At 38.8% G+C, this 12,927-nt stretch overlaps 1 protein-coding gene across 1 annotated transcript; it reads right to left on the bottom strand.

Annotated features, from left to right (window-relative positions):
- Positions 1–1,191: 1,191 nt before the first annotated feature.
- On the bottom strand, positions 1,192–3,514 carry LOC109156645. The gene is made up of 3 exons (XM_019304497.1): positions 3,182–3,514; positions 1,876–3,079; positions 1,192–1,715 (listed from the first exon to the last, which is right to left on the bottom strand). The coding sequence occupies exons 1-3, from the start codon at positions 3,512–3,514 to the stop codon at positions 1,192–1,194; spliced, it is 2,061 nt and encodes a 686-aa protein (XP_019160042.1).
- Positions 3,515–12,927: the final 9,413 nt, after the last annotated feature.

Below are 12,927 nucleotides of genomic sequence, written 5' to 3'. Positions count from 1 at the left end.
TCTTTCCCTTTTCTTTTCGTTTTTCACTTTTTCTTTGTTTTCTTTGTCCCTTTTTTATTGTTTCTTTTGTTTCGTTTTTTTTTTTTTTTTTTTTTTTTTTTGTTTCGTTTTTTTTATTTTGTTTTTTTTTTCTTTTTGATATTTTAATAGTAATACTAACATAATAATATAATAATAATGATAATAATAACAACAATGATAATAATAACAACATTTCTTGTCGCGGTTTTTTTTTTTCGAATTTGGTATAATTTTAACACAAACGATTTAACGGGACTAAAGAGTCTGGGGATGTACAATAATCATAGCAATTAATCCATCGCCCTTAACAATTGGACCCCTGAGCACGAAAGAGAAGTTCAAAGAAATTCATGCTCAACGATAGCTCGATGCCACACAAGCTGTCATTCCATTAGCTCGCTTTTTCATTATAGCTTTGAATTTGTATTGTTGCTTCGCTTTACCTCGTTCCTTTATTGGATTGTTAAAGCATACTTCTCTTACATTTTAATATCACTGGACATTAAAAGGGACCATGAAAACTACCCATATATCTTCTCCTTGGAAGATTTAAATGAGATATAAACACAGAAAATTCTGGACAGATTCGTGCCTTAACTTTTACTCGAATTTTGACCCTTCAAACGTCATATCCAAGCTTAGATGTCTTCATGAAAGTCGTAGCTCTGTAAGTTAGCTTTCTAACGATACCCAGATCACCTCAATCGGACTATTATAGACCGAGATATGACCAAAATACCAAACAATGACCAATTGTTGCGGGAATGCATGCTTTGATAGTTGTCTTGTAATAATTTCTACACTTCTTCCTCCTCTTTTCCATGCCAATAATTGACGTAACCTTGACTTAATTACAACATCACCATTATACGCAACGTGAACGAAACTTTTTTTTTTTTTTATGACTGAACTTAGACAATAAAATTTCTAAGCTGCCTACGTACTCCTGCAAAGGAGATCAAGTCAAACGTAGTTCAATGAACCATTTGAATAGGTAATGCCGTTCACAGTTTAAACTCATGCGGGCCAGGAGTTTACCGTACACAGTTTAAGCTCGTGCGGTCAGGAGCGTCTATGACTTGGGCCCACCCATAGACAGGCGAGATGCATTAGCATTTTAACCACGTGCTGCATTGTTGGTGGATATCATTCATAATGTAGCCCGTGCGCTTAGGGATGATAGATCTTTAAGAATTTCCCGTTAATAGGGCCAACTCGCACACCATCTTCATCAATTAGCTTGTAAGCACCTCCTGAGTATGCTTCTTGTACCACGTAAGGTCCATCCCATTTTGGAGTAAACTTGTGCCCAGTTTTCCTTGTAATAATGATAGGTCTACGAACTGCCAACACCTTGTCACCAACCTGAAATGAGCGAATCCTCACCCTCTTGTTGAAAGCTCTAGAAATTCGAGCTTGATAGCATTCTAGACTTTGTTGAGCCTGTAACCTCTTCTCGTCGAGAGCTTCTAACTCTGCCAACCGCAACTTTACATTATCCTCGTCTGTAAGGCCTTCTTGGATAGCTAACCTTAGAGAAGGTATTTGGCGTTCAAGAGGCAAAACTGCTTCAACCCCATAAACCAGCGAGTATGGAGTGCTTTGTGTTGGTGTACGGTATGTAGTTCTGTATGCCCACAGTACTTCTTCCATCCTCTCTTGCCAATCACATTTTGACTTCGATTCGACACCACCTTTTTTAGCAAATTGCATAGAGTTTTGTTAAAAGCTTCGGCAAGTCCATTTGCAGCTGCATAATAAGCTGATGAATTTCTTTGCTCGAACTCAAAAAGTTTACAGATTTTATCCATCAATTTATTATCGAATGGTTTCTCGTTGTCGGTTAGGATGTACCGAGGGATGCCAAACGATAGATAATGTGCACTCGGATGAAGTCTGCAACATTTTCCTTCTTCACCTCTTTTAAAGCCACTGCTTCAGCCCACTTTGAGAAATAATCGGTGGCTGCTAATATATACGAATGCCCTGCTGATGACTTGGGTGTAATAGGACCAACCACATCGAGGCCCCATGCATCAAATGGCCAAGATGCTACTGTCGGATGTAGCGGTTCAGGAGGTTGATGGATAAAGTTCGCATGGAATTGACATGCTTGACATCTACGTGCATAGTCTATGCAATCCTTCACCATCGTAGGCCAGTAATAACCCATCCTTTTGATGTGAAAATGTAACTTAGGACCAGACTGATGAGCACCGCACACTCCAGAGTGAGGTTCCTCCATCGCTTGTAAAGCTTCCTCGTCACCTAAACATCGAAGAAACACACTATCAAACGAGCGCTGGTATAGCGCATCCTTGAAATATATGAAGCGAGGAGCTCGACGTCTTACATCTACCCTCCTACGAGGGTCTTGAGGTAACTTCCCATCAACAAGGTAGTCAATCAATAATTGCCTCCAATCCTCTTTATCTACCTCACAGACAGAAGCAGTCGGGAGTTCAACAATGTCTTCAAGAGAGTCATCGTCTTCGAAGATTGGAGGGACCACCCATTTTTGGCACACGCGCAACTGAGCCTCATTTATAGGATGGGATACAGTTGAAGCTAAAGCAGCTAGGGCATCGACTTGCTTATTCTGTTTCCTCGGGATGTGTTCAATCGTAGCATCTCCTAGCCAATGCAGGAGCATCTTTGCGTAACTGTTGTATGGAATCAACTCTGGCTTTTTTACTTCATAAACCCCAAGTACTTGGTTGACAATCAGTTTGGAGTCCCCATATATATTAACCCTTAGCTGCTTCATATCAGCTGCAATTTCAAGTCCCAAAATGAGTGCTTGATACTCGGCAACATTGTTCGAGCAGCGTTCCGTCAAGGTAAATGAATTAGGAAGCACTTCTGCTTCAGGCGTAACAAAGACAACTCCAGCGCCTGCCCCCTCTTTGTGTGCCACTCCATCAAAGTACATCTTCCATGGAGGTAAAACTTCAACCACAAGCACATCCTCATCAGGTAGGTCACTGGACAGCTCCCATTCAGCAAGAATTGGATGATCAGCTAGGAAATCCGCTAAGGCTTGCCACTTGATGGACTTCTGTGGTACATAAATGATATCAAACTATTGAAATAATAAATACCACCTCGCAAGTCGATCGGAAAGAACAACCTTTGCCATGACATACTTCACTGGGTTTACCTTGGACACTAGTCGAATTGTATGTGCTTCAAAATAATGCTTGAGCTTTCTGATGGCGAATACAAGGGCTAGACACAACTTCTCAATTGGCAGATATTTGAGCTCATTTGGCGTCATCATTCTACTTAAATAATAAAGGGCATTTTCTTTCCCATTATCATTCTCTTGTGCAAGTAAAGCACCCACAGAGCTTTCTTGGGCGGAGATGTAAAGGATCAGCGAGCGTCCTGGAATTGGAGCAGTCAGCACAGGTGGCTTCATTAAATTGGACTTGATGCTTTGGAATGCATTCTTGCAGGCCTCATCCCATACAAACGGGACACCCTTCTTCATTAATCGGCTAAAGGCCTGACATCTTCCTACTAGGTTTGATATGAATCTTCTTATATAAGCCAACTTCCCTTGCAAGCTTTTAAGCTCATGAAGGTTCCTTGGCTCAGGCATCTTCATTATAGCGTCGATCTTTGCTTGTTCGATCTCAATGCCCCTATGTCGAACAGTAAACCCAATGAATTTTCCAGCCGCAACCCCGAAAGCACACTTTAGGGGGTTCATTTTGAGTCTAAACTTCCGCAAGCGGTCAAAGACTTGTCTTAGATGCATCATGTGATCTGTGCGAAGTTTCGACTTCACAACCAGGTCGTCTACATAACATCCCACCATTTTATGCAGCATGTCGTCAAATATAGTCTGCATGGCCCTTTGGTATGTAGCACCTGCATTTTTCAAACCAAAGGGCATCACTTTGTAGCAGCAGATACCTTTTGGCGTACGAAACGCTGTAAATTCCTCATCTTCTGGCGCCATGCGGATTTGATTATAACCGGATGAGCCATCTATGAATGACATGATCTCGTGTCCAGTTACAGCATCTATCATTAACTCTGTGATAGGGAGCGGGAAGTCATCTTTCGGGCATGCAACGTTAAGATCTCGAAAGTCTACGCACACACGGATCTGGCCATTCTTCTTGCGCACAGGAACAATGCTGGATATCCAAGTTGGGTACTTAACTTCACGAATGAAACCAGCCTCTATAAGCTTGTTGACTTCTGCTTCGATTGAGGGAATGAGTTCGGGCCGAAAGCGCCGTTGAGCTTGTTTAATAGGGTGACACCCCTTTTTCACTGCCAAGCGGTGCACGGCTACTTTTGGGTCCAACCCTGGCATCTCCTTGTATGTCCACGCAAATACATCAATATATTCTTTCAAAAGTGTGACATATGTTTCTTCATCTTCGTTGGAAAGGAGTGAACTAATGAAGATAGGTTGAGGACTTTCAGGAGTTCCTAGATCCACCTCTTTTAGTTCGTCCACTGCGGCTTGTACCCCTTCTTCTAGCTCTTGAGGCGCATCCTCTGCATCTTCACCCTCAGTTGGAATCTCATCGTATAATGTTATATGAAATGACGATGCCATCTCATCTTGACTTGGTGTTGCCTCACAACTTGAATCAATGTTTTCTTGACTTCTTCCTTGCACTTGGGTGTGTACAATGATTCTTGGTTGGACCTTCAAAACTTCACCACACAAGACATGGATATTGACTTCTCTTCTCATGCGAGAAGGGACGACACTCCTGAGCATTTTTGAGGGTTCCATTTCAATAGGAGGGTTGGTCTGCTCCTTCGAACTCTGAGTAGGCCCAATTCTGTCATGTACTGATTTTCTCTTAGCAGGTTTGGGATTCGGCCCAAGTCTACGGAAGACTGATTGTCGTGATTCTACATCTCCGATTCTATAAAAAACAGACTGTTTCTTGTCACCTTCCTCCTCGTCCGTAGAAGTGATGCAATTACTTGTGGCTCTGTTTATGAATATTCGCACTGGCTTAGAGGGAACATAACCCAATCCTTTGCGCGCATGCGGCTCCTGCTGATTTGACTTGCCTTTACCACCAGCTTCTGGGATGAGTTTCCCCAGCTTCCCTGGCTCTTTGGGATTATATCCAGCTCTGAATAGAAGTTTATAAGCATTAGGGTCGAAGCCGCCAGTGCGCTTAGCGGGCACTGTTTGACTTGTCCCAACTTAAGCTTCATCTTTAAACAGTTTAACTGGAGCTGCTTTTAATGTTTCAATCCTTGCGAGTGGGAAAACAAGTTCCCTGTCGCAATGAGCTTGGTCTACAACTTGCTTGCCTTTCCACTTTGGATCAAGAGGTGTGTCAACATTGCTTTGCTCAGCCTCTTCTACAACTTGTTTCTTCAAGTAAAACTTTACATCTGCAAAGTATGATTCTGCTTCAATGAAGGGAGTTTCATCAGCGACTACCTTTTCTATCACACCGCCTTTTTCAAACATGAGGCATTGGTGCCAGGATGAGGGAACTACTCCATTCTCATGTATCCAAGGCCGGCCCAGCAGCAAGTTGTAAGACGTCCTTGCATCTATCACATAACATAGTGTACTTGAGTTTAGTGTTCCGATCCTGAGGTCGAGTCTGATGGTTCCTATTGCTCTTTGTCCGCCTTGATTAAATCCTTGAATCATTAAACGGCTTTGAGAGAGCTCATCAGTGGAAATGCCAAGTTCTTTCATAGCTCGGAGTGACAAAATGTTCACAGCCGACCCTTGATCAATCAAAATCCTTTTAATCTTTTGCTCGCGGGCATAACCTTCAACAAACAACGGACGATTATGTGGTGTACCACCAAGCAATAGATCCTCATCTTTAAAAGTTTTCTCGGCGGTATAAGACGCGGCTTTGTGGACTTGAACCTCGTCACCTCTTTCAATCACGGGGAATGAACATTCCCCCTTTTCAACATGTCTCTCTTTAATATTCAAGCGAGTTCCAAGAATATTTGTCCCATGCGGAGGAAGCGCCTTCGGCATGTATTGAGCCAGGGCAACTGGTGTTCGAGACGTGCTGGGACGTCCTCTCATCTTTGTGTCATAGGCGAGGTTCCTTGCTGGCTTTCTCTCAACCCATTGCTTCGTTATTCCCTTCAAAGGTCTAACATGTCCAACATTGTTCCTTTGTCTTTTGCGGGTAACAATTACCCAATCTTTCTCGCATACCGGATTGACCTGTGGTAACTCTGGCTGTTGCCTAGTAACATGTTTCACAATGAATGGAAGCGGGCGTTTGTATTGCTTGCCCCCATCTTCTTCGTCACTCTCCACAACCAACGGAGCGAACCTTCCGCATGAAATTTGGTTGGTGCTGGCAGTTGCATCAGCCAACTCAATCTTTCCATCACGAGCAAGTCCCATCACCTTATCTTTAAAGACGAAGCATTTTTCGATCAGGTTTCCGAGGAGACGATGATACTTGCAATAGTTGGGGTCGTCTACCTTAGAAGCTTCTTCAGGACGCTTCATCTCCGGTAATTCAATCAACTTGAGCTTTAACAATTCATCAAACATGGGTGACACATCAGAATCCAAGAACGGATACTGTTTTTGCTGCATCTCTTCAATGATTCTAGTACCCCGAGATTGGCGGGAAAATGACCTTAGCCTAGGATTTTCAGTCACCTTGGTGAAAACCCGCATTGGTTCTATTTGTACGTTCATGGCTTCCTTCTTTTCTGGTCTCGGGAAGGGCTTGTCCCCTTTCTTGAACTCTTGTTTTACAGGTGCCTTGGATGAGCTAGAGATACTTGACATGCCGAGCCCTCCATTGGCTTCGATGCTCAACTCCATGTCGTGAGCACGACTGGATAGTTCTTCAAATGTTCTAGGCTTGATTCCCTGCAAGATATAAGAGAGCTCGAAGTGCATCCTTTGGGATGCACATTTCGATTGCGGAGCTTTGTGATATCCTCTCTTTACAGTTAAGGCATAACTCCCTCCATCTCTCGATGTAAGCGTCCGCACGCTCACCCTTCCATTGGTGGGTAGTGGTGAGTTCCAAGAAGCTGACAGTCCTCCTTGTGCTGTAGAAGCGGGTCAAGAACTCGCGCTCCATATCATTCCAGCTATCAATGCAACCATGCTCCAGGTCGGTGTACCAATCAAAGGCAGTTCCCTTCAGAGAGCGGACGAGCTGCTTGACGAGGAGGTCTCCGTATGTTCCTGCATCATTACAGGTTTCAACGAAGTGGGCGATGTGCTGCCTCGGGTTGCCTTTTCCATCAAACTGCTGGAACTTGGGAGGTTGATAGCCCAGCGGCATTTTCATTTCTTCAATTCTGTGAGTATATGGCTTAGTGTAAGTATATGAAGATTGTCTTCCCTCGAGCTTCCCTTTAATTGCTCCCATGATGTAGTCGTTCAACTGCTCGACAGGTATCATGCCCTCAGAAATTGGAATACTCTTCTCAGCGGGTGGTGGACGAGAGATTGTCTCTTCCATTCCTGGCCTACTTTGATGGCGCGGGGACTCGACATCAATCTCATCTCCTTGGGTTTGAGGCTGCTTCCCGGAAGCCCGACTTGTTTCGCTGTTTCTTCCGCTTTCAACCTTTTCGCTGAGCTCATTGATCCGCCTTTCTTGGTTATGCATGAGTGCAGCTATCCCCTCGAGAGATTTAATGATTTTTGCGAGTTGTTCCTCCACCGAAGCCGCGTTCGTTGTCATAGCGGGCATGATTGTGTATATGTGATTCTATTCCGGTGAGGTTCTCCGCAGAAGTGACGACTGTGATGAACTTCCATTGCTTGGAGTTTTATTTGAGGGAATAGGGCTCGCAGGACTCTTGTTGCTTGGAGCTCCCTCACTTGTAGGATTCTGGTCAGCAACAGTTTCCTTTGTAGAGGATGATCCTTTGTCATGTGCAACTCTCCGTGACATGGTGGAATTTCTGTCAATCCTTCGGACGATGTGGCGGGCAATGTCCTGGGCCTCGTGGAGCAGCACCCCTAGGTTCCTCACTCGGCTTCGAGTCATTGCTCCTCCCACGCCTTGGCTATCACCGGAACCGGCCGCAGATGATGCCCTGGAGCGGGTAGCCTGAGCATATGTCATCTTGGAGGAGGGATTTCTTGATGCCATTTAGATTCCTTCCTTATAGAGCTCACGAATCAACAGTGAAGAGATGAGAGGCAGAGTGGTCCCACTAGGTGTGCCAAAATCTGTAAACACAAAAAAATAAACTTTGTATATATTCACAAAATTTCCTGTACAGCGTGTGTATAATTCAATGCAGGTACAAAGTCTCTGTCTAGTCCTCTGATTCTTCACTGACGTTATCTATGGAAGTGCCTCCGGGATTCAAATAGGGTAGCCTCCGGGATTTAAGTGGCGTAGCTTCCGGGATCTAAGTGGCGTGACTTCCAACAACGAGCGTCAAGAATTTAGAAGTAATCAACCCTGCAAAGTTTCAAAACACATGCAATGGATTCAAGCTACTTTAAGATCCTCAAATGCCTTCAAAAAACATCAAGATCTTCGAGACAATCGATTCTGCAAAGCTCCAAAGTACCTGCAATGGACTCAAATTGCCTGCAAAATCAACAAAAAATGCCTTCAAATCCTTCAGGCGTTCTTCAAGGCCTTCAAGCTCTTCAAATGCCCTCAATTCCTCAAGTCTTCAAGTTCTTCAAGCTTTCAAGTGTCTTTAAGCTTTCAAGTGTGTTTTTGGAATGAAAATGAAGGCTCTATTTATACTAGAAGCCTAACCAACATTCCTCAACAAACTCCCCCTTTAATTAATTAATTAATTACTTATTCTAGAAAATGAACCTTGCCCAGAATCAAGTCTAGGTTCATTATTGTATAATCTAATTCAAATTCAAATTCAAATTAAATTATAATTATATAATCCAAATATAATAAAATAAATATTATATTTAAATTATAACTATAATTCAAATTCAAATATGAAATGGGCTTGGACCAATTAATTAATTAATTTAATAGCTCAAATCAAATTTTAATTGGACTAATTAAATTAAATTAATTTATATGATCCAATTAATTACATTGGCCCAACGTTTAATCTCAACGTCGGTCCACCGACCATTTATCAGTCCATTGTCAAATTCAAATTTTCGGTGTCTACAACGGTAACGGGCAAAATATTCAAATCATTTGACAAAAGGCGAAAGGCTACTACCTAACTTTTCATATCAAGTTGACAACTTTATTTTGATCAACTACATACGAAGATGGACGATCAAGATCGAAAGTTGATCAACGGGCAAATAGCTTTCATTGGCTATATATTGCCTAAGCAGACTTGAAGACAAACACACTTGATTACGAGAGCTTAGCACGGATTCGACAGCGATAAAATATCCAATCTAACATCAAGTGATATATTGAGCTATATACGATAGAATTCAAGTCTGAGTGAGAAAAATGTTTTATTTCTTTGTAAACTTCTCTACTGAGTGTAGAAAGAGGGCAGAGTAACTAGAGAGAGTGAAAAACCCTGGTTGAGTGTAGCTTTGTGCGTAGCACTCGTCGTAAAGGGCAGAGTAACAAGGGGAGCTTGTGAAAACCCTGTGAGAGCGTAGCTTTCTGCGTAGTTCTCGTGGTGTAGGAGTACAGCTTGGTGCGACGTACTCGGGAAGGCGGAGTAACAAGAGGAGCTTGCGAAAAACCTTGGAGGAGTGTAGCTTTGTGCGAAGCACTCGGAGAAGTGTCAATGGACACTTATTCACTATTGCATCTGGGTGATCGAAAAATAGTGAATTTCCTCTTTGAAGTGAAAGGAGAAGAGTGGAGTAGGAGAATTACACCATCTCCGAACCACTATAAATCTCTCTCTCTCTCTCTCTTTACTTATTGCTCATATATTTTATGCATGCTTATTCTACATGCGAACTAACCCAATTACGATTTATCGCATATCTTTAATTGTCTGGGTTTGATAGTTCCCACGTCTGCATGCAAGCCAAGCTTTCCGTACATCATCCTTGAACCATATCAAATGTTTCTAACGTGTTGCATGTTTAGAATCTCTCCTTGAGCACCGCACTATTAAGCATAACACTTTACCGCTACCTATTCCGCTGCACACTCTAGGTTGTTTAACTTGTTGATGCTTGTTACTTAGAGTTGAAATTACCAAAGTGTTATTTGCCTTGTGTGTTTTGCAAAAGAAGTTGAAAAGTTAGAGAAGTCTATTCACCCCCCTTCTAGACTTCTCGCCACCCTTTCGGGACCAACACATAACTAATTAGTCACATACGGAATATTTATGAATTATATATAGACTAATTATATATACACGAATATTACAGAAATGCCCAGAAGTTTTTTTTTTTTGGGGGGGAGGGGGGGGGGAGAGAATTTGCCTAGGAGGATTTTATTTTTAATTATATATAGATAGATTAATTAGTTATTTATTAATAACATAATTCTTTATTTCAAGTAATATATTCTGATCCATTTTGATCAAGTATTAATTATCATTTCCTTTTCCAATTGGCCTGATTTTCATGTCATTTTTATTACCACGCAATAATTCTTTTTTAATACATATTAATTAGATAATTATTAATATATTTTTTTATAGTAAATTATTAATAACAGATACCTTTTTCCAATTTACATATATTATTGTTAATCTGTTTTCTTTTCGACATTGTTAATTTGGAGATCTTTTTAAATATATATATATATATATATATATATATATATATATATATATATATATATATATATATATATATTATACCATAATTTGTATATTTTGTGTCATTTTTAATCTCAGTCAATTATATTTTCAAATTACATATACTATTGTTTGGGTGGACTTGCTATTTTTTTTTTCATTTGAGTCAATTTGGGATTATTTTTAATCAAGTATTAATAATCATTTCCTTTTTCAATTATCCTAATTTTCATGTCATTTGTTTTCTCAGTCAAATATTTTTTTAAGAAAAAATTACACTTTTGGTCTTATAACTATAGGGGGGTGGTAATTTCAATTCGTGACTTTTAAAACTATCAATTTAGTCCTTTAACTATGCCTTTTTCACACGTTCATTTGTTTATTAAATATTTGGGAGGGGGGGGGGGGGGGGGGGGCGAGAGAGGGGGTAAAATGGTCAATTATGTTTGGAATTTTAGAATGATAAGAATTTTTGTCAATTTTGATGTGAGCAGCATGGTGATGAGGTTGATGGGAGTGAGAGTTCACTGCTACTTGGGCCGGCGATGGTGGCGCAGGGGAAGGTCCCAAAGAAAGCCTTCTTCCATCTCGAGGGGATACTCGCTTATTCCGTATCGGACCTTTTCCGGTCAAAATCCACCGGCGATTTGGCCGGAAGGACCAAATGTGTGAAAAAGGCATAGTTAAATGTCTAAATTGATAGTTTTAAAAGTCACAAACTGAAATTACCACCTCCCTGTAGTCATAGGACCAAAAGTGTAATTTTCTCTTTTTTAATACATATCAATTAATTTATAATATAATATTATTAATATAATTGTCGTTATATATTTAGAAAATATATATCTCGTGCCATTTTTAAAAAAGGATTCCTTGTCATTTTTAATCAAGTATTAATTATGATTTCATTTTTCAATTGGCCTAATTTGCATGTCATTTTTTTAATCTCAGACAATAAATTTTTTTAATACATATTAATTATTTAATTAATAATAATAATTTTTTAATATTTCCAATAAATTTTTAATAACAAATAATTTTTCGAATTTACATATACTATAGTTAAAACATTTCCTTTTCGACATGGTTAATATGAGGATCTTTTTTTTTTTCTTAAAATATTATACAACAATTTATACATTTCGTGTTATCTTCAATCTCAGTCAACTATTTTTCCAATTAACAAATTCTTTTTCCAGTTTACTTATACTATTGTTTGGACAGTCTGATCATTTTCTTTTTCATTTGAATCAATTTGGGATCATTTTTAATTTTTAATCAAGTATTAATAATTATTTCATTTTTCAATTGGTCTAATTTTCATGTTATTTTTATTCTCAGTCAAATATTTTGTTAATACATATAAATTAATTTATACTATAATTATTAATATAATTGCTGATATATATTCAGAATTTATATATTCCATGTCATTTTAATCAAATATTCATTATCGTTTCATTTTTCAATTGTTATAATTTGAATGCCATTTTTATTCTCAGTCAATGATTTTTTTAATACATATTAATTAGTTAATTATTAATAACATATATATATATATATATATATATATATATATATATATATATACATATATTTATTTATTTATTTATTTATTTTCAGTAATATATTCTGTGGCATTTTTAATCAAGCATTAATTATCATTTCCTTTTTAAATTGATCTACTTTTCATACCATTTTTTATTCTCAGTCAATGATTCTTTCTAATACATATTAATTAGTTAATTATCAATAACAAATTTTTTTTAATATTTCTATGTTGAATTGATTTTATAATACTAACAACTATTAGTGTAAATAAGTTTCATGTGTAAATACGATATGTAACCTTTATGCATTTTAAAGTTTTGATGTAATAACTATATAGGAAACATTGCGATATTACAATTGAAAAAAAAAACATACTATTATTTTATGAATTTCCCAAAACATACTATCAATTAAATAGGATTTGATATTTAAAATGAGTAATTAGCTAAAATAATAAACTTTTAATACACCGTATTAAAACAAAAAATTATTATAAACATCTTAGTGATCTAAATTAGTAGTTAAACTACAAAAGAAAATATATATTCTCATTTATCAGTAATTCCGATTACACCAAGACTAATTAATCTATATATTAATTGCGCAAGTTAGGTGTTGCCACATCCTTTACTAACATCCATATTAATTTGTCTAATGTCTAAACTCATGACTCATTTGTATAATCTT

The sequence above is a fragment of the Ipomoea nil genome, unplaced genomic scaffold (assembly GCF_001879475.1).
Source record: "Ipomoea nil cultivar Tokyo-kokei standard unplaced genomic scaffold, Asagao_1.1 scaffold2749, whole genome shotgun sequence".
NCBI classification, from domain to species: domain Eukaryota; kingdom Viridiplantae; phylum Streptophyta; class Magnoliopsida; order Solanales; family Convolvulaceae; genus Ipomoea; species Ipomoea nil.
The sequence above is the reverse complement of the archived record's forward strand: the minus strand, read 5'-3'. Positions and strand labels throughout refer to the sequence as shown.

Coding starts and splice junctions, on each gene's coding strand:
- LOC109156645 (XM_019304497.1), bottom strand. CDS start 3,514: ATGAAGAAGGGTGTCCCGTTTGTATGGGATGAGGCCTGCAAGAATGCA. Junction 3,080..3,181: donor CAATTCGACTAGTGTCCAAG/GTAAACCCAGTG, acceptor TATGTACCACAG/AAGTCCATCAAGTGGCAAGC. Junction 1,716..1,875: donor CTATCGTTTGGCATCCCTCG/GTACATCCTAAC, acceptor TTGCTAAAAAAG/GTGGTGTCGAATCGAAGTCA.